The 27,257-nt window shown below is 31.7% G+C and overlaps 2 protein-coding genes and 1 long non-coding RNA gene across 8 annotated transcripts; 1 reads left to right on the top strand and 2 right to left on the bottom strand.

Moving 5' to 3' along the window:
- Window positions 1–575: 575 nt before the first annotated feature.
- On the bottom strand, window positions 576–4,338 carry LOC109809349 (LIM domain-containing protein WLIM1). Its single transcript, XM_020372629.3, has 5 exons — window positions 4,201–4,338; window positions 2,637–2,733; window positions 2,472–2,512; window positions 2,249–2,335; window positions 576–1,017 (listed from the first exon to the last, which is right to left on the bottom strand). Exons 1-5 carry the CDS (start codon window positions 4,336–4,338, stop codon window positions 769–771), a joined length of 612 nt encoding a protein of 203 aa, XP_020228218.1. The 3' UTR covers window positions 576–768.
- On the top strand, window positions 3,689–4,700 carry LOC145958393 (uncharacterized). Its single transcript, XR_014434149.1, has 2 exons — window positions 3,689–4,065; window positions 4,220–4,700. It is a non-coding gene; the product is annotated as an uncharacterized LOC145958393 (long non-coding RNA).
- Window positions 4,701–20,759: 16,059 nt separating this feature from the next.
- On the bottom strand, window positions 20,760–25,854 carry LOC109807600 (Calmodulin binding protein-like protein). Of its 6 annotated transcripts, none has more exons than XM_020370149.3 (8): window positions 25,369–25,854; window positions 25,154–25,276; window positions 24,739–24,817; window positions 23,595–23,647; window positions 22,982–23,469; window positions 22,354–22,514; window positions 21,761–21,964; window positions 20,760–21,667 (listed from the first exon to the last, which is right to left on the bottom strand). In XM_020370149.3, the coding sequence occupies exons 1-8, from the start codon at window positions 25,440–25,442 to the stop codon at window positions 21,080–21,082; spliced, it is 1,770 nt and encodes a 589-aa protein (XP_020225738.1). In that variant the 5' UTR covers window positions 25,443–25,854; the 3' UTR covers window positions 20,760–21,079. The 6 variants fall into 6 exon arrangements, with proteins under 6 accessions (XP_020225738.1, XP_020225737.1, XP_020225739.1 ...); XM_020370148.3 differs by having other exon boundaries at window positions 25,154–25,282; XM_020370150.3 differs by lacking the exon at window positions 25,154–25,276 and having other exon boundaries at window positions 25,369–25,852.
- Window positions 25,855–27,257: the final 1,403 nt, after the last annotated feature.

A 27,257-nucleotide genomic window follows, 5' to 3' on the forward strand; every position in this document is an offset into this window, starting at 1 on the left:
AGAACACCAAGAATTTAACGAGGTTCAGCCAATTATGCCTACTTCCTCGGACACTACCAAATATATTTCACTAAGAAATATTACAATAGAGAGAGAAGAGAAAACTACAAGCCTTAGAAGTTACAAATGAACTTGTAGTTGGGATGATTTCAAAGTGAAGGGAAGGGTTTCTATATATAGAACCTAAGGCACTACACATTCCCAAACCTATCCAATGTGGGACTAATTTGGCCACATCAAAAAAAACTTATTCGATGTGGGACTAAATTTGCCACACCATATTCAACATTTTCTTAGTAATTATTGTTAAATCTATCAGAATATTTATTATTGAACGATTTGAATTGTTATTAGACCACCTGCATGAGTCGAGTCTTAAATAATGTTTGGATTTTATTTTGACAAAACTCAAAAATATTTTTTTGCTTTAGAAGTAATAGTTTTTTCCCTTCTTCGTTCATGCATTGAAATCCACAATTTTACATTAGAATTCACGAAAATACTTTTACAATAACCTTAACCATACCCTAAATTTGATTGTCGAAATGAAAAATACCATTATAAAGATTCGAAGCAGAATAAAATTGCGCCTGCATATAATTTATTGGAACAATGGACCAAAATACGTATTAATTACTTTCCAATTCTAAGCAACCAAAACGAAATCCGCAAATTGAATGTTATCGTTACAAGCTTGCCTCACAAATATTATAACATACACAGCAAATCAAATAGGACAATTGGCACTGTAATAGTGGCACTTGATGTTTACAAAGAGCCATTTTCTGGACCAGTATCGCCATTACTAGGATGTTGTGTTGTGTTTTCAGTCATGACTTGGACATTTTCATGCTTGTCTAACTGACTGAAATTACCCTTCTGCTTGAAGAGCTGAGTATGGTGGTGTCTACAATAAAGACGATGTTCATGAGCAATATAATTTGAGGGGCTGATTACGCAACCTCCATGGGTGCACCTGAAACAACACTTATGGTAAGATTTGCCATCAACAGCCACCTGAAAAAAGAACCTTACCATCAGTAAAATAATGTACTTAGGACCCCAAAATACATTATATATATGATCTTGGATATTTAATGGTTTTAGCAGATTTTTTTTATTTAATAAAGAAGTATAACTCATTCTTATAAGATATGTACCTATAGAGTATATTGATACCTCATATTCTGACTTCATACTCAAGCAAGGGATCTAATAAGGTTTTTGGTAGTTTATGACATGGTTTCCATTTTGTTGTTTATTGTCACTCTTTTATTTTTTTTGGCATAATTAGGGATACCATTGTTCTGTTTTTATTTATAGTTGATTTGTTTTCACCAGTTTTTATAAAAATTATTTTTACATTATTTGTTTTTGCTTTTGGATTTTGTTAGCGTTTACTTTACAAAACCATTAAAATACGAAATAAATAAGAATTATGTGATATTTTTGTACTTATCCATACATTTTTCGTTGAGAATGATCCATATTTAAGACTAAAATATAGATCATCAGTAAAATTAGTGAAAAATTGAAAATTAATAAAAAAAAGAACTAAAAAGTTTTCTAGACCTATTGGACAATTTGCGCTAGTGTGAGCTGTGTTATTTTTGCTGTTATTTTTGGTACTTTCAATTATTTTATTTACCTTACCCCTCTTTCAAATACTGTTATACTAATGTAGTATTAGAATTCATAAAGTTGATCTACCAAGTTTGGAAGCTATAACATGCTGATAAAAAAAATAGTATTAGACTTCAGAAAATAGCAGGTGGCCAATGGCAAATCTAACTCAATTTTGAATTTCAGCTGAGGTTCCTATGGTTCCAAGAATCCAAGACATCGTTTACTCCATAGGCTCTCTGTATCATGGTTTCATATTTTTGTTTCCAGTTCTAATTCTGTTTCTAATAATATTAAGCTCATAGTTTTGTATCTTCACGTGTGTAAAGGCCTAAAATTTTACGAAAGAATACAAGGAGCTTGGTCCAATCTAAATAGAAATTTAGTAAAAAAAAAATATTACTTCTAAAGAAAGATAACTAGGATATAATAATCTTTCCAAGTGAATTTGCTTTTAAAGTAAAAACTAAGAATGTGTCTGCTGGTAATTTAATTTAAAGTGTATCATGATACTAATCCGTCAAAATTTAAGATAGATATATTCTTAATTGTTCATTTTAAAGATATTTGTTTCAGAGGATCATTTTCCAATGGGAAAATATGTTAACTCAAAATAGTTATATACCTTCTCAATTGGGTACACTGTTTTTTTGCAACCAACACACTTTTCCTGAGTTCCAGAAAACAATCTTGAAACCTTGTTGGTTTGGACCTGTAGAATTCCCAGAGACAATATAGAAGGAATTAAATTAAAGAGACAAGTAGCAAAAACCTTCATTTACAAACACTAAATATGAACCCTAAGGATGAAAAGAAATATTTTTTGTGTATTAAGAATGTGTAAAAACCTGATCAGCAGATCTTTCAACTCTAGGATTTCTTGGAATACCTAAAAGAGTAAATATAACAGTCAGAAAAGGAGAAAACAATAACCTGAAATGAGTCTATATAATTGTTAGAACTAAAAAAAAAAGTTGCCATTGTTAAGAGACAACTACATAGCTATAACTCACCTTCAAAACTTTTGTCCAAGCTGCCTGTCATCTTAAACAGTTGATCAAAATGAGGCTTACAGTATAGTACACCCTCAAAGGAACAATAATTACTCAGCTGCAGGAATGCACGAGGAAATAAGGATCAAGAATACATGCATAACATATTTTTCCATTTCAAAATATTTGTAATTAAAAATTATTTCCTCTGTCTCAAATTATTTGTCTTTTAAGATAACATATACATTTAAAATATAATTTGTTTATAAATTTTTTTTATGAAAAACATTAGATTGTAGTCGGGAATCAATTAATATTTAGGAGAAACAATAATAAATAAGAAAAAGTAATACTTTTTTAGTTCCTAAAGTGATAAATATTTTGAGAAAAAACAAAATTTCCGAACAAATAATGGAGTAGAAAGTTGTCACATGATTCCAAAGTTTCATCCATACAACAAGTCGGTGGATCATGTGGTTGCCTTACAGATTCAAAGTTGAAAAGGAAAAAGCAAAAATCAATGAGTCAGCTGGACAGCCATCGAAGTGAATAGATTGTAATTTGAATAATTGCATCCCAACCTCAAACATCTCAGAACAAGATAGCAGTTAGATAAATTGTATACTTTCATATACAAATATAATTTATTTTTTTTAGTTTTACGTTATCAACTAACTAAAAATCACTATTAGTATCATTTTTAAAATAATTATTAATTTTTTTTTACAAGTTTATCTTATATCACAGTTTATGATTGGATTACGGTATAAAGCTATATAATTCGTTCATATTCTCCCAGCTAATCACGTCATTTTATTAAAATTCCATGAAAAACTTTTTGTGAAAATTAGGATTTTCCTTGATGGTCATGCCTAACGATGGAAATATGTATGATCATGTGAGACAAGAGATTGTGCGCTTAAGAAAGTTGGAAATGCAAAGCAGGAAATGCCATCTGGAGAAGAGTGTTGAGCACTCTTTGAAAGAAAGTACAAATAGGAGCTAATTGATCTGAACTTATTGTCAACAAGAATATCCTTTATTCTACATTCATGATATTGATTCGCCACCTGGATCCATCTTGGTCACATTCTCCATATTCAATTTGAAAAGCATATAATATATTTCTATTCTCTACAAGTTATTTATTGACACTGGATCTTCCTCTCTATAACATCCAATGGTATTTCTAGTCCATCTACAATCCACATTTCTACGACTACATTGCTCCTTTTTCCTATCTGACTCCACTCACATTGCATGGTTATTAATGGAATTGGAAACAGAACAAATTTTCTAGCAAGCACTCTTTAACCATGTGACTAATCTAAGAGTGAAAGGTCGAATGAAGCATTGATCAAAGCAAAGAAAACTGGGTGTACGTTCGGGTCAAATCCATAACGTAGTTTAACACTATCTCTCTCTCTGCATCTAACAGAAGTTACAAAGAGTAGTCTTTCTATCAATCAAACTTATTCAACGTGATTTTTATTGTTAATAGGATTTTATGATGTTGTTCCAAACATAGTCTCAATTTAAAGGCACGGTCTTATATATCCTACTACTAAGTTTTGTTTGGTCTAACCTTGAGGGTACCCTTGCAGTGGTGACACCTGAAGCAAGAGTTGTGGTAGACCTTGTTGTCAGCAGTGAGCTGTTCCACCCAGTAAACTTTCTTTTCACATACTGTGCACTTCTGAGTAGTGCCTGCAAATGATGCCATTACAAATGAATAGGGGTGAAGTGAAGACTCTTTCTTTCTTGGTTTCTGTTTTTCCAAATTCTGAGTTGGGAAAATTTACAAATTGGTGGTAATCATCATGTTCAATTGTCCATTGGTCTATATTTAAAACTTAAAGAAAAGACAAATAATAACAATGTTAGCTGTATTCATAATGGCCAGTTTGGTGCTTTGATTTGGAGTAGCTTATGACGGCTTTGGTTTGGGCCACACCCTATGCTGAAATGACCATTCTACCATCAACCAAGACAGATAAGTATGTGTGTACAGTGTATATGTTTCGATCATTCAATGTTATGATTCAAAAATAAAAATAAAAATAGAAGCAATCTTGTGTTATGTTATTCAGGGGTATTCACATTTTCTTTTTATCTGGTGGCAGAGTTTATGTTGTTTTCCTTCTGATTTCTGCATAGATTAGGTGATAATAGTTACCTTGGATAATTACCAATCAACAATGTCGGCCTAGCACAGGAATCAAGGTAGATTTAGTTTGTTATTGTAAAAAAAAATTCAACAGTATTATGCACCTGAAATATTGAATGATTTTTTATATCTAATGTTAAATTAAACGCTGAAAATACAAGTGAATTATTTCAATCATAATATGATATTTCTTTTCCTGTTGTGTATACCAAAAAGTAAAATAATAAATTCTGAAGTGTAGCGGTTTAAGAGGGATATTTATCAAGATCTCTATTGACCAATGAGCATTGTAGCAACCTCGGTCGCGACGGGACGGCGAAAAATAAATTGAAAAAGAGGAGTCGCCACCAATGTTATTTTTTACGGAAAAACATTGGAAAAACCATAAAATAGAAAATAGTCTGCGAAAACCAAATTTTTGAGTTCGGGAGTCGATTACGTATGAGGAAGGTATTAGCACCTCACAACGTTCGTCCTAAGACGATTACCTTTAATTAATTAAACTAATTATTTATAATTTATAAAATATTTATCTCACTAAAATTATCAAATATATTTTATTTAACTAATTTAAATTATGCATTGAAAAAAAGGTTAAAATTATTATTGTTATATAAAAAGGAGGATAATATATTTTTTATTTTTTGGCTCGACAAGATTTAGTTCTTGCTCCTACGTATCTTCATGTGTAATGAAGAATCAGAGTCACGTAGTTCTTTGTAAAAAATATTTGTGTGTTGATATTTTTTAATTAAATTTTATTTTTGTTAAATATAAGATTCTTGAACTGTCTCAGCTCATTCATCTTAAAAATATAAAATTAACTAAGGTGTACACCAAAGTCAATTCAATAAAATTTTAATTATAATTATTGCTAGCGATGTTATGATGTTAAAAATTCTTAGTCGGACATTTTTGTTTTTGGAGGAAAAATTTAAAGATAAGTTGTCACAACTTGTACTTTAAATTCAAAGGTTAAAAAGATGTCACATCCAATTAACCATTCCTCCAATAAAATTTTTAATACAATAATTCATATATTTATATTAAATATTTTAAAACTATATTATGATATTTAATCAAATTTTGAATTTAAATAAGGACTAAAGATATTACTAATATAAAAATAATAAAATAAAAAAAAGAAAAAGAAATGAGTTTAATATACTCACAATTCTTCGCTACAGAAGTGGGTCTCCTTCTCTGGTTCCCTCTGGTCCAAGGTGGAGATGTGTGTGGGAAGGGTATCCTTTGGGAAGGCCAAGGGGGGAGAGATGTGTGTGTTGGTGCCTTTGGGAAGGGGATGGCGCTATTTATAGACTTTCTGGAGGGACCGGTACGGCCCGTTCTGAATCCGGAACGGCCCGTTCCGGGGCTGCAATTTTACTCACAACGGCCAACTTCGGAACGGGCTGTTCCAATTTCGGAACGACCCGTTCTGGACTAAAATTTTTAGGTATTTTGGTAGTTTGAGAACGGCCCGTTCTGGACTAAAAAATATAGGTCTTTTTGAAGGTTGGAACGGCCCGTTCCAGTTTGGGAACAGGCCGTTCCAATTTTTGGGAACAGCCCGTTTTGGGCAAGAAATATTAGGCTTTTTGGAAGGCTAGAACGGCCCGTTCCAGTTTTGGAACGGCCCGTTCCGGGCTAGAATTTATAGGTGTTTTTGGAAGGTTGGAACGGCCCGTTCTGAATTCAGAACGGCCCGTTCCGGGCTAGAAATTTTAGGGCTTTTTTGAAAGGTTGGAACGGCCCGTTCCAGCTTTTGGAACGGCCCGTTCTGGGATATAAATTTTAAGGCTTTTTGGAAAGTTAGAACGGCCCGTTCCAGATTGGGAACGGCCCGTTCTGGGCTAGAAATTTTATAAAAAATAGTAAATTACCCTCCATAAAAGTATAAACAATGAGGTGTTACATTTGACTTACGTATTTTTGTCTTTTTTATTCTTTTTTGAATATACCTTTTTTCTATTTTTTTTTAAACAAAAATTGACATTTCCCGGACGAAATTGGGTTACTACAGTTGCCCCTCTTTACTTAATTTTACTAGATAATATAAACAACTCTTGTTTCCATATTATCATAGTAAAATATAAGTAAAGAAAACACAAATTTCGTCCTTGAGCTTGAAACATTAAGGAACATGAGCACGAGGGACACGAAACATTAAAAAAACATGAGCGCGAGAGCTCGAAACATTAAAAGACATGGGTGCGGGGGCTCAAAACATTAAAAAGGTGAGCGCGAGAGCTCAAAACATTGAAAAAAGTGAGCGCGAGGGCTCGAAAGATTGATAGAGTGAGCATGAAGGCGCGAAACATTAAACAACATGGGTGCGGGGGCTCAAAACATTAAAAAGGTGAGCGCGAGAGCTCAAAACATTAAAAAAGTGAGCGCGAGGGCTCGAAAGATTGATAGAGTGAGCATAGAGGTTTGAAAATTAAAAGAGTGAGCACGGGGGCTCGAAAGATTGATATGTGAGCATAGAGGCTTGAAAATTAAAAGAGTGAGCATAGAAGCTTGAAAATTAAAAGAGTGAGCACGGGGGCTCGAAAAATTGATATGTGAGCATAGAGGCTTGAAAATTAAAAGAGTGAGCATAGAGGCTTGAAAATTAATAGAGGCATGAAACATTAAAAGAGTGAGCACGGGGGCTCGAAAGATTGATAGAGGCTTGAAAATTAAAAGAGTGAGCGCGGGGGCTCGAAAGATTGATAGAGGCTTGAAGATTAAAAGAGTGAGCACGGGGCTCGAAAGATTGATAGAGGCTTGAAAATTAAAAGAGTGAGCACAGGGGCTCAAAAATTAAAAGAGTGGACATAGAGGCTTGAAAATTAAAAGAGTGGACATACAGGCTTGAAAAGTAAAAGAGTGGTTATAGAGGCTTGAAAAATTAAAAGAGTGGACATAGAGGCTTGAAAATTAAAAGAGTGAACATAGAGGCTTGAAAAGTAAAAGAGTGAACATGGAGGCTTGAAAATTAAAAGAGTGAACATAGAGGCTTGAAAATTAATAGAGGCATAGAGGCTTGAAAAGTAAAAGAGTGAGCATAGAGGCTTGAAAATTAATAGAGGCATGAAACATTAAAAGAGTGAGCACGGGGGCTCGAAAGATTGATAGAGGCTTGAAAATTAAAAGAGTGAGCGCGGCGGCTCGAAAGATTGATAGAGGCTTGAAAATTAAAAACGTGGGCGCGGGGACCCGAAAGATTGATAGAGGCTTGAAAATTAAAAACGTGGGCGCGGGGACCCGAAAGATTGATAGAGGCTTGAAAATTAAAAACATGGGCGTGGGGACCCGAAAGATTGTTAGAGGCTTGAAAATTAAAACGTGGGCGCGGGGACCCGAAAGATTGATAGAGGCTCGAAAATTAAAAACATGGGCGCGGGGACCCGAAACATGAAAGAGTGAGAATTTTGATAGAAACAATGTTGATGCCAAGTAAAATAAACTTCAATGCATGTGTTATGCAAGTACATTACTTGATTACATGTGGATGATAAGTACCGAACTTTGGTACAAATGTTGTGGATGCTAAGCATGTATTGAACTTGAATGCATGAGTTAGGGATGGACCAAACTTTTGGTGATGCAAATGACAAGTATGCATTGGGCTTGAATGAATGTGTTAAACAAAGTATTAGACATTAATGTGAACAATGTGGATGTTGGACAAGTATTGGATTTGAATGGGTGTACCAAACTATGATGTAATGAATGTCAAACATGTGTCAAACTCAAACGTAGATGATATAGATGTCAGACAAGTGCGAGACTTTATATGCAAGTGATGAATTTCAATGCATGTATTAGGAAAATACCAAACTTTGATGCAAACAAAGTGGATGCCAAGTGATGATTGGACATGAACGAACACTTTAAACATATTAATGCAAATGATGTAATGCTTGATTCGGTGTTTGGATTCTTATGAGGTGTCATAGACACATTTCAATTTTTGTTTTTTTTTCTTCTTTTTTTTTGTTTGTTTTTTTGTTTGTTTTTTTGTTTGTTTTTGTTTTTGTTTTTTTTTTGTTTTTTTTTATAGAAAATCATAAAAATGAATATTTTCTTTAGAGAAAGCAAATCCATGCAAAGCCCTTTTTGTGCCTCAATTATTCACCCTTTTTTTTTCATTTTTTCAAATCCATGAAATCATGTTCTTTTCTTCTTTGAAAAATGATCTCACAATTTATCTTTTCAAGCTTATCCCACCTAGAATCAAGTGAGACTCATTTGGCCTAACTTGTCAATCAAGTGATTATCACCACCTTGTCATTCCTTTTGAAACATCATTTAACCAACATGCATAACAATGACAGCTGATTTTTTTTGGAATGCTATTCAAAAAGGATATTTGAACGTGAATTTGTTTTGATGTAGAGAAAATAGAGCAAACGACCCCAAGATATGACAAAAATTGAGAACTTGATGGAAACAAAAGATTGAGCAATTGTCCCAGTTTGATGTCAAATTAATGGAGTGAAAACTGGAAGGATTTGGACTAACTTGGACTTTGAACAAGTGAGACAAATGATTTACATCACTTTAGACTTTAGTGGATAGAATCAAACAGTGACACATATGGGAAGGATCACCCGTATTTAGAATGGTGGAATATGGATGATACAGGCATTGACTTGATTAAACTTGAGACACATGGATCATATGGTTGGAATGAAAATGTGATGATAGTTGACAACTTGTCCCGGTATAAAAGGAGTACTTTGAGTTGCCCCAATTTATGAAGAAATAGGGAACAAAGTTGGACTAGACAATTATTCCAATTGAAAGTTAAGGTGATGAAATGACAATGAGATCCTTCGCCCCAGTGTGAAGTGGTTGTCCCAATTTAGTTTTGAAAGGAAGGGGTAGAGTAGGAGACAATGATGAATGTGATTACCTTCTTTTCTGACTCAAGGAAATAATATTGATGTATGAATTGATGGAGAAATAAGACATAAAACAAATGTCTCATTTAATTGGGTAAGGGTGAGTTAAAGGAGGGCATGACTTGTGATTTGTTCCCAATCTATCATTTTGAATGATTCTCATAATTATTGAGTGTAGTAATGAATGAACATCGATGAATAGAAGATTTTGCACTGGATGTTTGTTTCTCTCCATGATGTAATGGATGTACAAGTCTTACGAACATTTGTATTTTTTTTTTTTGGAGCAATCTTGTTAACATCGATAGATGAGTTCAAGTGTTTTGTCTTAAGACTAAACTTAAAAAAAGAAGCAACCAATTTTTGATCTGTATGGACTTTATCAGATTGTAACACTGGTCGGTGAGATGGATATGAAAGAAAAGATACAAAGGCCCAAATGTGTGTTTGGAGGTTATTCGAAACAAGGATCTTTGCTATAGTGTTGGCTTCAATGCTTTTTCGGTTTCTTTCCTTCGCCCCTCCTTTTTTTTCACCTCAGCTTTTGCCTAGGTTTTTTCTTTTGGAGTTTGCAGCCTACCAGGTTGCTCTAACTTTTGCCTAGGCCGCCTTTTTGAGGTTTTCAGCCTAGCGAGCTCTTGTTTCTTTTATTTATTTTCATTTTTTTAGACCTTAACTTTTGCCTAGACTGCTCTTTTCGAGTTTTTAGCCTAGCAGGTTGCTCTAAATTTTGCCTAAGCTGCCTTTTCAGGTTTTCAGCATAGCGAGCTTTTTATTTTTGTTATTATTTTGCATAGAATTTCTTGGCTGCATTAGAGTTTATTGGGTTCAATAAATCTTCCCGTCAACTTCCCTCTATAATCTTTTTGAGGTGGTAAGATCTTCAATACCACATCTCTTTCTAGAAACTCTTGCGGGCAAACCTTTTTGGCAAAAGCTCTCTTGATCCTTTTTTGATATCATTGACCATGATACAAGACATTCAATCTCTTCTCTTCAATTAGGTTCAACTGATCATAGCGAGCCTAAACTCAATATGCTTCCTCAAGTTTGCTTTCGGCCAATACTCTCAGAGAAGGTATCTCGACCTCAATAGAAAGGACTGCTTCCACACCATAAACCAAGAATACAGAGTTGCCCCAGTAGAGGTGCGAACAAAAATGTGATATCCGTGCAGAGCAAAAAAGAGCATTTCATGCTAAATCCTGTAGGCGACCACCATCTTCTGAATAATCTTCTTTATATTCTTATTTCCCGCTTCTACTGCCCCATTCATCTTAGGATAATATGGTGAATGATTGTGATGTTGAATTTTGATGAACTTAACCACCACATTGCTTGTCACAAGGATAAAACAATGGCCTTTTTATGCTTTTGGTTCATTTCTCTTCTTTTTCATTTTCATTGTTTTGATGGTATCATAAACAAGCTAAATTAAATGGGACCATTGTGTTGTTCCTGTTTTGAGGGTGAGCCTTGTTTGAGGTAATTTTTGAGGTAATTGAAGAAAATTTTCACTTTTAGGCTCAAATTTGGGTAGCAAGTGGTATATTTTTGGAGATAGAGAAACATAGTCATACATCATTTCAAATCTCAATTGCTTATTTTTAAAGGTTAATCCTAAGACAAAACTTAATGAACTCCATGTTGCTCCTTTTCTTTTTTTCTTTTTTTCTTTTTTATTGTCCTAACTTTTGCTTAGATCGCCCTTTCGGGTTTTCAGTCTAACGGACTTTACATTTTTTCACTCTTTTTTTTTTATTTTTTTGCTCATAAGACTTATCACCATTAAATGTGGTAGATGGTCGGACAAATACTCATAAAATGATAAATTTGCCCCGATAAGAAATCTTCAAATTTCTATTGCCAAACTTTCTAATTAAGAATCATCCAACAGATTTGACTTTTTATGAGGACAAGCTCTTCATTTTTGGAAGAATAATGAGAAAACTATGAGATGTAATGGGACAAAGACAATTTATGACAATGAAGATAACAACACAACTTGTTATGCAAGTTAATGAAATGAATACTTCAAAAGGTTAAAAATGGATTTAAAACCACGTCAATTGACAAGTTAAATGGTCAAAGAAGCTCATCTTCTCGATTGAGAATTAAATGTAAGTGAGAACAATAATTTCATGTTATTCCTTATTTCTTTGTTTCCTGCTTTTTTCTTTTTCTTTTGAGACATTGCATAAATTTGTTGCTTGACATTCTCTTTAAAAGAAAATAATCAAATTAGATAGTTGTTATTTTTTTTTTTTTAAAAATGACATGAATGAGCAATCAATTAGACCTTTATTTTACTATGAAATGCATGTATAAAAGAAAAATGTTGGAGTGAAGAATTTGAAATGAAAAAAAATGTTTTTTTGTTTTTCTTTTTGTTTTTTGTTTTTTTGTTTTTTAGAGAAACAAATGCATTTGATTCGGGATGATGAAATGAGAATGAATGCAATTATGGAGAATGATAAGAAAAGACGATGAATATGTTGATGAATATACCTAACATGATTACTTAATATAAATAATGCTTATGCGTGAATGTCATGGGAGATTATGAAAATATTGAATGTTATGAGATACATTTTAGACTAAATGCTCAAATGGAATAATGATCTTACTTTGAATTATGCAAGAGAGAACTGTATTCATTTTTTAGAAACAAGTGTCAATGATGATCACAATTGCAATCTTTTAAAGTTGTATGCATGATTTCATAAAAAAAAATTTATGCAAAGATGTAAAATGTATGTCATGAATGAATTATGAAATGTAGATGAATGCATGCATGCATGAATAGTTTTGTGGTGATGAATGTTATATTGAAGATGCGTGAGATATGATAAAAGTCAAAAAAAATGTATGATGTGTATTATGAAATGAATAAAATTCTCTTTTTTTTGCATCATTCGAACGTAAAGGTAGAATATTGCTCCTGTGATACTTAATAAAGACATCCTTAAGTTGAAAACTCTATGGACTACTAACACGTGTTCCTCTCAAAAGGGTGGGACTATAGTTCTAAAACAGGTTCCTAGAGCCAATAACCCTTCTTAGGATATTAGTCACAATAATAGGTAAACTATTAGAGGTGATAATACCCTTGAAAGGATCAAACTCTAAGTGAGACCTTCATAATAACCAAACAAGATGTTCATCAAGAAGGTTACTACTACTCAACCTCTTACTATCCTAAGTTGCACTCAAGTCCGGGCATAGGACCCCACTCATAAACGTGTGTAAAATTATGCAAGTGAAGTGTGTGAAGGGAGCAACCTTATACTATCCAATCTACAAAACATAGCACATATGATAAAAAAAAATAAAATCCTTATATCCTAAAGTTCAAATTACACAACACCTATTTATATAATTCATGCATATAAGACAAACAACAAATAAGGAATATAAAAAAATAAAAGTGAGATAAACATTTTCAAAAATTATTAATTAGTTTAACTAATTATTATAGGCTTGACTCTCAAAAATATCCCCAGCGGAGTCGCCATCTGTAGCAACCTCGGTCGCGACGGGACGGCGAAAAATAAATTGAAAAAGAGGAGTCGCCACCAATGTTATTTTTTACGGAAAAACATTGGAAAAACCATAAAATAGAAAATAGTCTGCGAAAACCAAATTTTTGAGTTCGGGAGTCGATTACGTATGAGGAAGGTATTAGCACCTCACAACGTTCGTCCTAAGACGATTACCTTTAATTAATTAAACTAATTATTTATAATTTATAAAATATTTATCTCACTAAAATTATCAAATATATTTTATTTAACTAATTTAAATTATGCATTGAAAAAAAGGTTAAAATTATTATTGTTATATAAAAAGGAGGATAATATATTTTTTTATTTTTTTGGCTCGACAAGATTTAGTTCTTGCTCCTACGTATCTTCATGTGTAATGAAGAATCAGAGTCATGTAGTTCTTTGTAAAAAATATTTGTGTGTTGATATTTTTTAATTAAATTTTATTTTTGTTAAATATAAGATTCTTGAACTGTCTCAGCTCATTCATCTTAAAAATATAAAATTAACTAAGGTGTACACCAAAGTCAATTCAATAAAATTTTAATTATAATTATTGCTAGCGATGTTATGATATTAAAAATTCTTAGTCGGGCATTTTTGTTTTTGGAGGAAAAATTTAAAGATAAGCTGTCACAACTTGTACTTTAAATTCAAAGGTTAAAAAGATGTCACATCCAATTAACCATTCCTCCAATAAAATTTTTAATACAATAATTTCATATATTTATATTAAATATTTTAAAACTATATTATGATATTTAATCAAATTTTGAATTTAAATAAGGACTAAAGATATTACTAATATAAAAATAATAAAATAAAAAAAAGAAAAAGAAATGAGTTTAATATACTCACAATTCTTCGCTACAGAAGTGGGTCTCCTTCTCTGGTTCCCTCTGGTCCAAGGTGGAGATGTGTGTGGGAAGGGTATCCTTTGGGAAGGCCAAGGGGGGAGAGATGTGTGTGTTGGTGCCTTTGGGAAGGGGAAGGGCGCTATTTATAGACTTTCTGGAGGGACCGGTACGGCCCGTTCTGAATCCGGAACGGCCCGTTCCGGGGCTGCAATTTTACTCACAACGGCCAACTTCGGAACGGGCTGTTCCAATTTCGGAACGGCCCGTTCTGGACTAAAATTTTTAGGTATTTTGGTAGTTTGAGAACGGCCCGTTCTGGACTAAAAAATATAGGTCTTTTTGAAGGTTGGAACGGCCCGTTCCAGTTTGGGAACGGGCCGTTCCAATTTTTGGGAACAGCCCGTTTTGGGCAAGAAATATTAGGCTTTTTGGAAGGCTAGAACGGCCCGTTCCAGTTTTGGAACGGCCCGTTCCGGGCTAGAATTTATAGGTGTTTTTGGAAGGTTGGAACGGCCCGTTCTGAATTCAGAACGGCCCGTTCCGGGCTAGAAATTTTAGGGCTTTTTTGAAAGGTTGGAACGGCCCGTTCCAGCTTTTGGAACGGCCCGTTCTGGGATATAAATTTTAAGGCTTTTTGGAAAGTTAGAACGGCCCGTTCCAGATTGGGAACGGCCCGTTCTGGGCTAGAAATTTTATAAAAAATAGTAAATTACCCTCCATAAAAGTATAAACAATGAGGTGTTACATTTGACTTACGTATTTTTGTCTTTTTTATTCTTTTTTGAATATACCTTTTTTCTATTTTTTTTTAAACAAAAATTGACATTTCCCGGACGAAATTGGGTTACTACAAGCATGTCTCATTATTTTTTTAAAAAATAATATTTTGTAAAAAAAAATTACTTAGCCGAAAGATCTGCTTTTGATTTATTTTTTTTAGGTCAAAAAGGTTGGGTGCATGAACAACTCAAGGATTCAAAGCAAATAAATGTGGCCCATCATTTTAATCAAACACTAAGAGGCTCCTAAATTCAAAATTTTATGCCGTTTAGTGCTTGTAAAAAAAGAAAAAATTCATCATTGGATTTTATATGTATATTTCTTTAAACTTTTTATTAACCACGATTGCTACAAGTATGTAATCATGTCAGTTCATACGAGTTCATTTAAAGCAATTGAAAACATTACTTTTAAAATATAGTAAAATTGTTTTCTTCGCATATAGTAGAGGGTCAACCTTGTACTCTACATAGTTTTTATGATGTTAAAAATGATTGAAATAAACATTATGTATAACCTTACCACTCATAGTTCGAGTATAATAATTAAATGAACAATTTTATTATTTATTTTTAAAGTTTAAATACCTTTTCCGATAGTTTTTAAAGAGATTCTTTTTTGCAAAGAAAATAATTATTTTTTTAACTTTATTTGAGTCTCTCGTACCATCATCATCTGGATAGACTTTATTTTGAATCAGACATGAACTTATTTGAGAGTCTCGTACTATCATCATCATCTGGTTAAAGACTAGTGCACAAAATCTATATATCTGCATATCTATAATCAACATCTTAAACTTCAACGAATATTTCAAAAGTTACTAAAAGTAGATTCAAGATAAACATCCCAAAATTGAAGGTTCCACAATAAATATATGATACATATGCACGATACATAATCATTTACAGAACAGACAGTAAGAATATTCTTTTCGTTAATGGAGTTATGGAGAGAATAAATTATTGCAAGCATAAATTCTTGTACTTGTTCAAAGTATTTTAGAGTTGAATGATGTTGACAATTCATGAAAGGTGTAATAACTAGGAAGGAAAATTGGTTGAACTAAGTAGCAAAGATCTAACCCTACGTATCATTTAGCAGTAGGAGTTGATCCACACTTAAGCAAGGTCAGAGCTTGAATCCTGTCTTATGTATACAATCGCGTTAAATTTTGATCTCAATTATCCACCTTTTAAATGCCTCCAACATACATGACTATCAGCGATAGATGAAGTAGCAAAGATCTTTTGTTGTAAGTAAAGAAACGTTACTTTTGCAAAGAATATATTTATTATTGATGGTAGAATCGAAGCCTATTCTGGATATCATAAATTTAAAAACGTGGCAAGCAAACCAAACAATAAAATATGCACATGGCAGCATCTGCTGCTTTCTACGGTATAGCTTCAATATGGACATTTGGACATGGACCGATGGAAGAATAAAAAAAATAAAATAATATATATATATATATATATATATATATAATTCATGAAATTCAATTAAGAATGTCTTATAATAAAAAATAGAATGAGTAATACATTTTAAATAAAATTTATTTTATTTATTTATAAAATTTATATTAATATGAAACTGTTAAAATGAGTTTTATTAATGGCTCGTGCTTGAGTTAAACTTTCAAAAGCATATATTATTAAATTGTATATAATTAATAAAAATGATAAATATTCAGTTTCTATTTATAAGACCTAATTTAAAATAATTATTTATTCATTTATATAAAAAATAATTTATAGTGTCTGTATTAATTTTTTTTAAGTTAAAATATTTTTAATTAAAACATGTTCTTTAATTAGTTACAAGAGTAAATAATATTAATTATAAGAGAAAAGTAGTATATAAATACACTTTGATTGATAAAAAAAAAATAAGTAAAAATTAATTAAGAGAGGTTGATATTGATTTTAACAAGGATATTTTTTTAAATAAATTTATTATTATCAATTATATTTTTCTTAGTCATGATAAATTAAATATTTATGTTTTTTTATAGTTTTTATTGTTTTATTTATTTTGTAAATTTATTATTTATTGATCTGAATAGTACTAGATTCGACCCCTTTAAGTAAGATATCGAATTTAAGTCTAATATGTAGATATAATATAGTTGAGAGGAGAGATCTTATTATAAATAACTAGTTAAGTTTTTTTACGGAGATTGATCATTAACAAAGTTAGTAAATATTTTATGTTTGAAATAAATTTTAATTAATTAACTGTGTAATAATATTTACATTTCACAACATGAAAATTAAATTCTTATTTTATTATTAAAAAGGACATCATATTCTTGAAAAAAAAATTGTATGAAAAAGGATTGGTATATATTGCTCGTAGTGGTGGTTGTAGTGTTTTATGGTGACATCTAGGTCCTATGCGAGAAGGTTATACTTATACCATTTTATCTTGTAACAAAATTGAGATGCAACTTAATGGAGGATCTAGAAGAACTTGCACACCTAGGCATGTTGACTAGCATAGTTGCTTGACTATTATGCCATAAAATTACATTCCTTAAATATATTGAAATGTAAATTTAAATTTAACTTAATATTATAAAATTAACTTTATCATAACTATTTTTACTTTTATATATATATATATATATATATATATATATATATATATATATTATAAACAAAGTCTTTTATCAATAAAATAAGAGAAGAAATAATAATTTATAAATCACATACATACTTCAATGATTAAGAGATTTTTTAAGTGATAACTAAAAGTAAAATAAAAAATAAAATCAAAACGAATAATATTTCATCATTGTGAAGTTATGTGTGAAATAACCTTATATAAAAATAATAAAGTCATAACCCTCTTCTTGATATAAATATATCATTTCAAACCAAGTCAAAACATAACCCCAACATATATATATATATATATATATATATATATATATATATGAGTCTAGTCATTTTAATAATTGATTTTGAGATTTTTAATACACCTTTTTTATGTCGAGAGATAGAATCTTAAATATAAAATTTACAAGATTAAATATTTGTGGGTATATGATCTAATATTGGTTTGGTAGTGAGTGGTTTAATATGTCCAACAATAATTATTAAGATAGGCTTTAATACAATCTTAAAAAGAATATTTGGATCAACAAATTGTTGATTTGAGTCGTTCTGAACTTAATCGTCTAACAGAAATCTTATATTCAATTTTGTACATAGAAAAAAAAATCATAATTAAAAGGAAGACCCCACTAAAAATGATCGCCAAATTTTTTAATAAAATTTCATTATTAACAATGTTAATGAATACTTCGCGCTAATAACATAAAAATAATAAAAAAATGAAAATTTATAACTAACTCAATTTTACGATACTTATTTTGTAAAATAAAAATTATCCTCACATATATATTATTTCAATCATATCACTGGTTGATATAGGGTTTTTATACAAATATATGATAAAGTAGCACTTCTCATTCTTTATAAGACATTTGCTTGATGGTTCTATCCAAGGACGTACAGGAAGCACAGTGGAGGCAAATGCCCCACTAAAATTTCACACTTCCTTATCTTTTATGTGTTATTATATTTAATTGTCCCATTATAATATATAGTGTGTTGGTATTTTACTATTTTTATTCACTTTTTATTCTATTAAATAATTTTCTTCACTTTTTCCTGTCAAAATAGTCTCTATCTTTAAATTTTGCTAATATACTGCAATTGTTTTTAATGAAGAATCTTTTGCTATTATAATAATTAAAGATAACATAATTTAGCTTATTAATAAAAGATTGATTTGAGTTCTTGTTTTTTATTTTAATTTTTGAATCCATTTAATTTTGTATGTTATAATTGTTACTGCATTTGATTTTGTTATTTTATATTTTAGTTTAAAAGAATTATCAAATTCACTGTTACACAATATAGATAATGAATATAATAATTATAATATAAAAACACTATGTAATTAAAAAAAAAAAAAAGGTAATTGTTCGCTAAAGGCCTATGTCATGCTTCACTTTTATTGTTCAACACTTTCACAAAAGATTTATTTATTTTTAAATATAACCAAAAATGAGAAAAGTAAATGTATAAGAGATAAATAATTAAATAATTTTTTAATGATATATTTATAACTATAATATAAAAAAATATCACTTTATATTATATTATTAGTATTATAAATTTATACATTTGGCTGAGTTATCCCCACAATTAACTATTTTCCAATACGGGGGTTGTTGGGCTTCCCTTCATTTAGCAATTAGCATCTAAACAACTACTCTTGAGTCGCGCTTAGTGGATATGGTTACATGTGGAACAATTCTAAGATCTCTCTGGCAAATTGTGAACGATATATTGGTATATGTTCATTCACTAACTTGGGAAAAAACACTGTTGTAGAATGTGAAAAATATGAAGCATGTGCATTATTTCATTTTGTAAAGATTTAATAAGATTTATTCCTTCCTTAGGATTGATCGGTCAAGAAGATTTCCTTATTTGCATATGTCTAATTTGATTCAATAATTCCGGCCAAGTTTTTATGATCAAACATGTATAAATAATGATCCTTATTGTACTCTTCGAATTTTCAAAAATAATATGTAATTTTCCTTGTATTCCAAAGTCTTGTACAATAGAAGAATCGTCCCATTTCGTATGTTATCTGAATCGTAAAAGATAACTACCATCAACTTAATCCAGTCAATTTTTATTATCTATCTTTTGATTCGAAAGAATTCTTCTCACTATAAATGAATCATTTGGATTAGATTAATAACAAATTACTTATTATTTTAAGATTTTGATTAAAGATTATTTTTGTTCTAGAGATTTTATCTCAAATTGGAGTTAGTCACTTAGTTGCCTTGTTTTTTTAGATTTGGTTAGCTTTATTATGTTGGGACCATTTTGCATTTGGCCCTATTCTGTTAGTGATTGTTGGTTTATGTATAAATCCTTCTCATAAATATTGAGCAACTGATATTTGAATTTTCGCGTTTAGAAAGTATATGAATCTTGAGTCAAAGGAACACTCTGACTTAAAAATAGGTTGTATTTGTTTGAAGGTATCTAAAAAGTTTTCCAAAAAAAATAAAAAAATGGGAATATCACGTTCCCTTGTTTTGATGAAAGTTTTGAAAGAACATTTCCAAAAATGATTGGTTTCCAAGATTATAAAAATTTCATACTTATCCTGTTTATCATTTCTATGGTAAAAAATGGATCTTACATTCTTATAAGTGTTGAAATTACTTTCTATTGTAATTACCTCTCCTCTCCTCTCTTCATAATTCATATTCCATATTTCTTCTTCTACTTTTATTTTTCTATTTTTGAACTAAAAATAATTTATTTTAAAAATACTAAATACTAACCAAGCATGTTCATGAAAATAATATTCCTAGACATAATAATCTTGAGAATGTGATTTATGAAAATTATAATATTATATCTTGAAACAAAAGTCACCTAATATTCTAAGTTTATCAAGAGAATAATATTTTGGTAGTAATACTTTTGGATTATTTCCCATACGTTCCCCCATCATCACATTTCATGATTTCTTTCATTAAAATCAAATTGTACTCAATTTCTTTTTTACCAAATTCCTCCATATTCAAAAATCATTTGGAGTCACAATTAATTCAAACTAAATCAAATAAATATAGTAGAGACATTTCAACACTGGGTTTCAAATCTTTGTTTAAGTAAAATTTCTTTATCATTCAAACTAACAAATACATTGGTAAGTAAAATTTCACTTAATTAATAAACTCATTTTAGACTGATAGATTAAAACAAAATGAAAAGGTGTGTGCACATATACCGTATACGTATACGTACGTAATTATTGAACATCTAGATATGATAAATTTTGACCGGGAACCAACATTCACAGGGGAAAAACTGATTTTATTGGACATAATATGCTTACAAAAATATGATCCACGATAAAGGTAACTGGATCTTGAAATTACTAAGCATCTGCCAACAACCAGAAATCCTCTCCTGATCGTAAAATACAAGTATTTACAACTTAATAACAAAGGGAAGGGAAAATCTACGACATCTGGCAATCTACAAGAACAAATGCACAGATGTATTTACATCCCAAGAGAAACCATTACTTTTCTCTATAAAGGGAACATAATATTTTCTGGGGGCTGCATTCATGAGCACAATGTACAGTAGTAACGGAACCTTCATGTTTTTCACAACATTAACTGTTTTTGGTTTCCTCGTTTCCTAACCATGAACCATTTTAGGACGTTGAATAGCTTCCTCCATCTCCTCTGTGCTCCACTGGCCAGCGATGCAGAACGTGCGAGCATGAAGCTATCAACAGCACTCTGTAAATCCGCTTGAACGTGACACTGAGATTGAAGATCACTCTCAAAAAATTGCAGATGATCATCACTAAAAGCATGAGCCATTGAATCAGTGTCACAGATCAAAGAGTTGGAGACTTGGACTGGAAAACTAAGGGTTTGATCGTATCTAAGGCCCATGCTGTCAAAATTAGGCAAGCAATAGTCATCCAAGCTACTAGTTCCACCAACAGAATAAATGGATGACATGATATCTGGAGAAGAGGCATTTGCCTGTGGATAATTGAATCCTCCAGTCTTTTGGGAAGCCAAAAGCTTGTTGGCACTTGATCCCTCTGTCTTGGGAGAGCTTGGGGAGTAAAGTACATTAGTCAAGTGTGAAGAGCCATCCATGAGAGAGTCTTCATCTTCGAAAGTGGCATATTTCTCCCCTTGTCTTAATGCAGTAGTAACCGTGTTTTGAGCATCAGCCTGATAATGGAACATCATATTGCTAATTATTAAGGAGGAATAAGAGAAGAAAGGAGAAAGTTAAGAAAGTAGTGGGTGATGAGGGATAAATGCCTTTTCGGTTTCAGTCAGCTTATCTACTGTGACATACTCGCATTCATAAAGCAGTCCTGTCACTTGCCCCACGGCATTGAAGACCACACCAGGTTGTTGAGAATGAGAAGGGAAGTACAGGTACCTTGTTGTATCGAGTACACAAGTTCGAGCATGTTCCACAGTTACCTCCCACATCTTTGCAGACATGCCAGTGCCCAGTATCTGCAGATTCCCAAGCAATAAATTTATTCATTTGCCCAAGAGAAACCAAGTACTTATCTACTTCTAGAAATGATTAGAATGTTTATCACTCAGAACTTTGGTTAATCAAAGGAGATATATAAATTTATATGAGGATGAGAATAAGATCATATATGTTTTATATAATGCTTCTCCCATAAAGCCTAATTCTGCCAGTAACAAGAATAGTATGGGATGTCCTCAGCAATGTATACGTCTCTGACTTGATAATGACAAAGCTAATTTATATACCTTGACAGTTAACACAATCGATGAAAAACTAAACTGACCCAATGAAAGCTTTTGCTAAAATCATTCAAATGACGGTCTATCAAAATAACTTGTAAGTAAAAGAAACTCTAAATTATTACACTGCGCAGTTTTGCTGGATCCAGGTTGAGAAGTGTGAGAAAATCTTTAACAGTGAGGATCTTTTCACGACTCAAACGCTTGTGGAAAGCTCCATCCTTGCCAATCTTTTCCAACCTCCAAACTTCATCAGACAGGCTAGGAGGATGGTGCTTCTTGTACACTGTAGCCAAAAACAGGCGTTCAGTTTAAATCCCTCTTGTTTTAACAAGTGACTTGAAAAGCTCAAATATGTTCTAATATATATTTACAGTAATAAAGGGATCAGTTTTTTAGACTTTATTCTTTCTCAAAAAATAAATACAGAGTGCAAGGTAAATAATTAATTTATTTACAACTGAAAAGAAAATCATGTGGATACAGAATCAGAAAAATCAGGACCAGTAAACAGCATGTAACTTACTATATTCTCCACATAAAAAGATGTTAAGAAAACCAATCACATTCACGTGAATTGCATATATTTTGTACTGTTCAATCTTTCTTTTTTAATTTTTATTTCATATGGGAAATAACATCTCCAGAATTTAGGATTCAAAATTAGTCTAAAAAATAGCATCTGCAAACATTAGATCTTGATGCATCTAAAAGCAGAAAAGGGTTACATATATTTATATAATATATACTCACATTCTCCTCTGTGATCCCTTACGATAAATGATTCTGTCTTTGCTTCTCTTATTCTAACACCATCAAAGTTGTCCACAACTCTTGCCCCTAGCCTGAACCTGCGGCTCCTTGTCCAGCTTGAATTATCCGTATATGAAATTTCCCCCACCATACCAATCCCATCTTTAAGATATAAAATTACATCTCCCGTAAGAAGAGGCTTTTTTCCTTCCCTCTCTCTCACAATATTGCTCTTGAACTCTTCCGGCATCCAAATGTCACTTTCTTCTTCAAAATCACCCTCAAGGACTACAATTTCCACCTTGGCCAATGATTCAGGTCCTGTACTAACAACCTTCCCTGTTAGGGCATCAACTAAGCTTATCCTTAAGTTGGAGCCATCCTCCCCTTCAATCCGAGCTCCTGTAAAGACAGGAAGAGAAATGCTGTTTTCAAACTGCAGCTGCAAATTTCTTAACTCTGTAGTATGTAACTCCTTCCCACAGGTCCTGAAAACATGTAAACAAGGATGCATCAGAAACAACTAGTGTCTTTCAAATCATTCAGGTAAAGCTTTTTCTCCCAATCTATACCACTGGAATTTAAATAATCATCAGGAGATTATTTTTCTTACTGTTTCATGCAGGTTAAATGCCTCTTTAGGGCCGCTTCAACTTCTTCCTTAACCTGTAAAGAGGTCACATATTTGATTGGTATCTGATATCAATCACCAGTAAAAATGAAACTAACATTTACGGGACTAAAATCCAAACATGCTGCCGCAGAAAAAGAGAATTACCATATGATTTCAGTTCAATAATCATATATCTAATTATTTATGGAACTAATGACCTAGAAAGGGAAATATATTTTGCAGCATTACTGGACTTAGCAATCATAGCACTATATGAACACAACTTCATCTTGTGGGTTCATTTATCTCACAAATATCACAAAAATAATAAGCAAGTGGCAGGATTAAATTATGAAAGACATAACCTAACACAACTAGTAGAATTTTGTTTGTGTAACTCAAGACACATGCTTTCCTTTCAATAAACAGGGCATAAATAATGGAAGTACAACATTCATCTTTGGTAAGCCCTCCACAGGAACAAATTCAGGCATCAACTGTCCCAGTCAATACCCAAAAAGAAATGTTGGTAACTTGAAAGAAAAGTGTGCTATCACAAATTCAACCAAATAAGTTCGTCAAGTGTTTTCTTTCCCTTCATTTTTCCTTGATTTTCATTTTATTTATATACAAGAGACTAGAAAATAGGTGAGTAGCCCACTTTTATCAAATTAAATATTTCCAAACTAGTTTCAGTACATCTAATAATTGAAGCACAGTGACAGGTTTTGAAACAAATCATGAAGTAGGTTTAGTATATCCTTTGTTTGTGAGTCTTCTTTGACACAACATGCTCAAAATCCAACCACAGAAGCAGTATATGGATAAAGGATTAGTTAGAAATCCGTCTGCAGTTGTCCACAAAGTGGAATGGTACCTGGAGTTAGGCCAAAACAATAGCACCATAAAGTGGATGCAACACAAGTTATCTGCACTGCAGCCTGCAAAGCATGGCGATAACTCACAAGCAATACTTAAATTGTCTAACTAAATGAACTCAATTATTCAAAGATGCACGAATCAAGCCCATAAACCATCAAGAAACCCCAAGAGTAAACAGTATCATATTTAAACAGAAAAGAAAAGTGAATACCAGAAATATAAATGTAGCTAATCCATTATGTCAGATAAGTGAAATCCATACCACTTTACGAACCAATGGCTCTAGAATTGGCTCCAGCAAATGCCCAAGTGATTGTAACTTCATCACGTCACGCACCACACTACACATTATTCATGACAATAAAATCCAAATGTAAAAAATAAAACTCCATACTTTTGTTAATCAATTATACTGCATAACAACATTTAGGACTTGTTCAAATAAACTCGAAATTAGCTAACGTTACCGAGAAATTTTTTCATTTTTCCTTCTTAATTTTGTTTCCTAGAAACATTTACCCATAAATTGGCTTAATTGAATGTGAATGTGGGAAACAGCGAAATGAAACACATCCAAAAATTTATGTATCAAAAGAAAACACACCTAAAAATTCATTAGGACAGTGAATTGTAGAAAAAAAAAAAAAAAAAGGGTATAGCATCAATTCTTATTTCACATGTAGCAAAAGTTCATTGAGTCATTGACTACTGGTAAGAGTGCCATTTTTCTTCCACAATCCATAGCATCACCAATTCCATAATCTAGCAGTGTACATGGAATTTGAGGTACATTTAAATCCCTGATCCTAGGCAAAGGAAGGAGCATGTTGATAGAGAGAATAAAATTGGCATTAAGTGGCAATTGAAAAAAGGGCAGTTGAGGCAGACGCACCTGGAGAAGGGAGGAGGCTTCCGACGCTTGTCGTCGGAAGTCTTGCCCTCGTCGGGGCGGCGCTTGAGCGACATGGACGACGGAAGAGAGGGAGTGATAGGGCGGTGAGGTGTGAATTGAAATCGAGCAGCATGCGGCAGAGTAAGATAGAGAGGAAGAAACAAAGCGGAAAGCAGCTTATATATATATGCCAAAGGAAAGGGCAGAGAGGACAAGAGAGCGCTCGTTAAGTCCAAAAACAAAAAAGAAGAGAGAGCGGCGTGCGTTCCTTCTTCTTCTAGTACTCGCCTGTCATCTTTCTCACCCTTGTCCGCTTCGGGATGCTTCTCCGCCTTCAACTTATCTCGTCATCTACTCAGAAGCACTTATCAATATTAAGCATTAGCTTCTTCAACTGGGAGCAGGGAGTTCCGAGTTCCGAGTTCCGACTCATGGAGAGTCGCTGGGGCCCATGCATAAGCGCGTTTTACGACTTGGTAAAACTGGTCCCCACCCTCAACGCGCTTCCCGTCAGCAGATATATATCCTTTTTCAAGTTTGGGTTAGCCTACCACCTCACGCATCCCTCATTAAGTCACCTATTAGTATTACCTATATTTATTTCATTCATTAATTTAAATTATGTATTATTTTCAATTTTAATAATTTAATAGTTAAATTAAAAAAATTTAATATATAAATTAAATTTATAAAAGTTATACTAGGTTGGGTTAAAAGTATGTTTAAAGTTTGAGTTGGAAATGATTCAGCTTCTACTATATTCATCTAAATTGTAACAGGTATATCTGTCTTTCCATTGATGCACAGTAGGAAAATCTTCTTCACATGGGTATCACGTATCAGGTATATATATGAAGGAAAATTAAATTCGTGAATACTTCTCTCACCCCTCAACATGAATTTCACAATATAAACTAAAGTGGAAGTGCGTTTTAGCATTTAATTACTTGTCTTGTTCTGAACTTGAACTAATCCCATACTAAAAAGATTGTGTGATACACACACATGTATGGCTAAGATTTTATTGATACTCTCATTTTTTTTATAATTATTAAAAAATTAAATTGGAATAATAATTAAGTTATTAGATTAAAATCATATATCTTATTAAAATATGCTTTATTTTTAAGATTATATTCTTTTAAAATTATTGTTATCTAATATTTTTATATATTGTTTAAATTAGAAAACATTTATAATTTATTTAAAATATATGTAAGCAAATTAAATTTTAAAAATATTAAGATACATTTCCTCAATCTCATGGGATGGGATTGAATAACATTGTAAGGCTAAAATAATAGTGGAATGAAGCTATTTTCTTAAATGTTTATATATTTTTATCTCAAATTAATAAATAAAAATTAAAAAAATTCTCTTGTTAATGTTATCATCTATTTTTCTCCTTTTATTAAACTAAATAGTTGCAATTATATTAAAATGTAGTGGATGCAATTATAGTCTAAAACTAAAAAATTCTTCAAACTGAGAAACCATTTAAAGAAGAATTTATATTTACCAAACATTTCTACCTTCTTTATGACTTTTTGTTTCATATCCAAGATATTTTAACGTGAAAAGACACGTGATAGAAATATATATAACACAACAACAAAGTTATTTTTGTATCTGCTGTTGTTACTTTGTCAAGACACCAAATACCAATTAAAAAATTATGAACCCCACCAGTAACTAATAACCCTTGATCCATCATGCCTGTTATGCATAATATGCTGGCTAACTAGTATGTTTGTATCCTTTCTTGACCAGTAAGATATAAACTTTTTTAAAAAGTATATTTTTTTAATTAAATAAAAATGCATTTATATTAATGTAATATAAAATATTTCATAGTCTTAAATATTTACCAAATAAGTTAAACTAAAAAA

The sequence above is a fragment of the Cajanus cajan genome, chromosome 5 (assembly GCF_000230855.2).
Source record: "Cajanus cajan strain Asha chromosome 5, NIPB_CcT2T_4, whole genome shotgun sequence".
In the NCBI taxonomy this organism is placed as follows: Eukaryota; Viridiplantae; Streptophyta; class Magnoliopsida; order Fabales; family Fabaceae; genus Cajanus; species Cajanus cajan.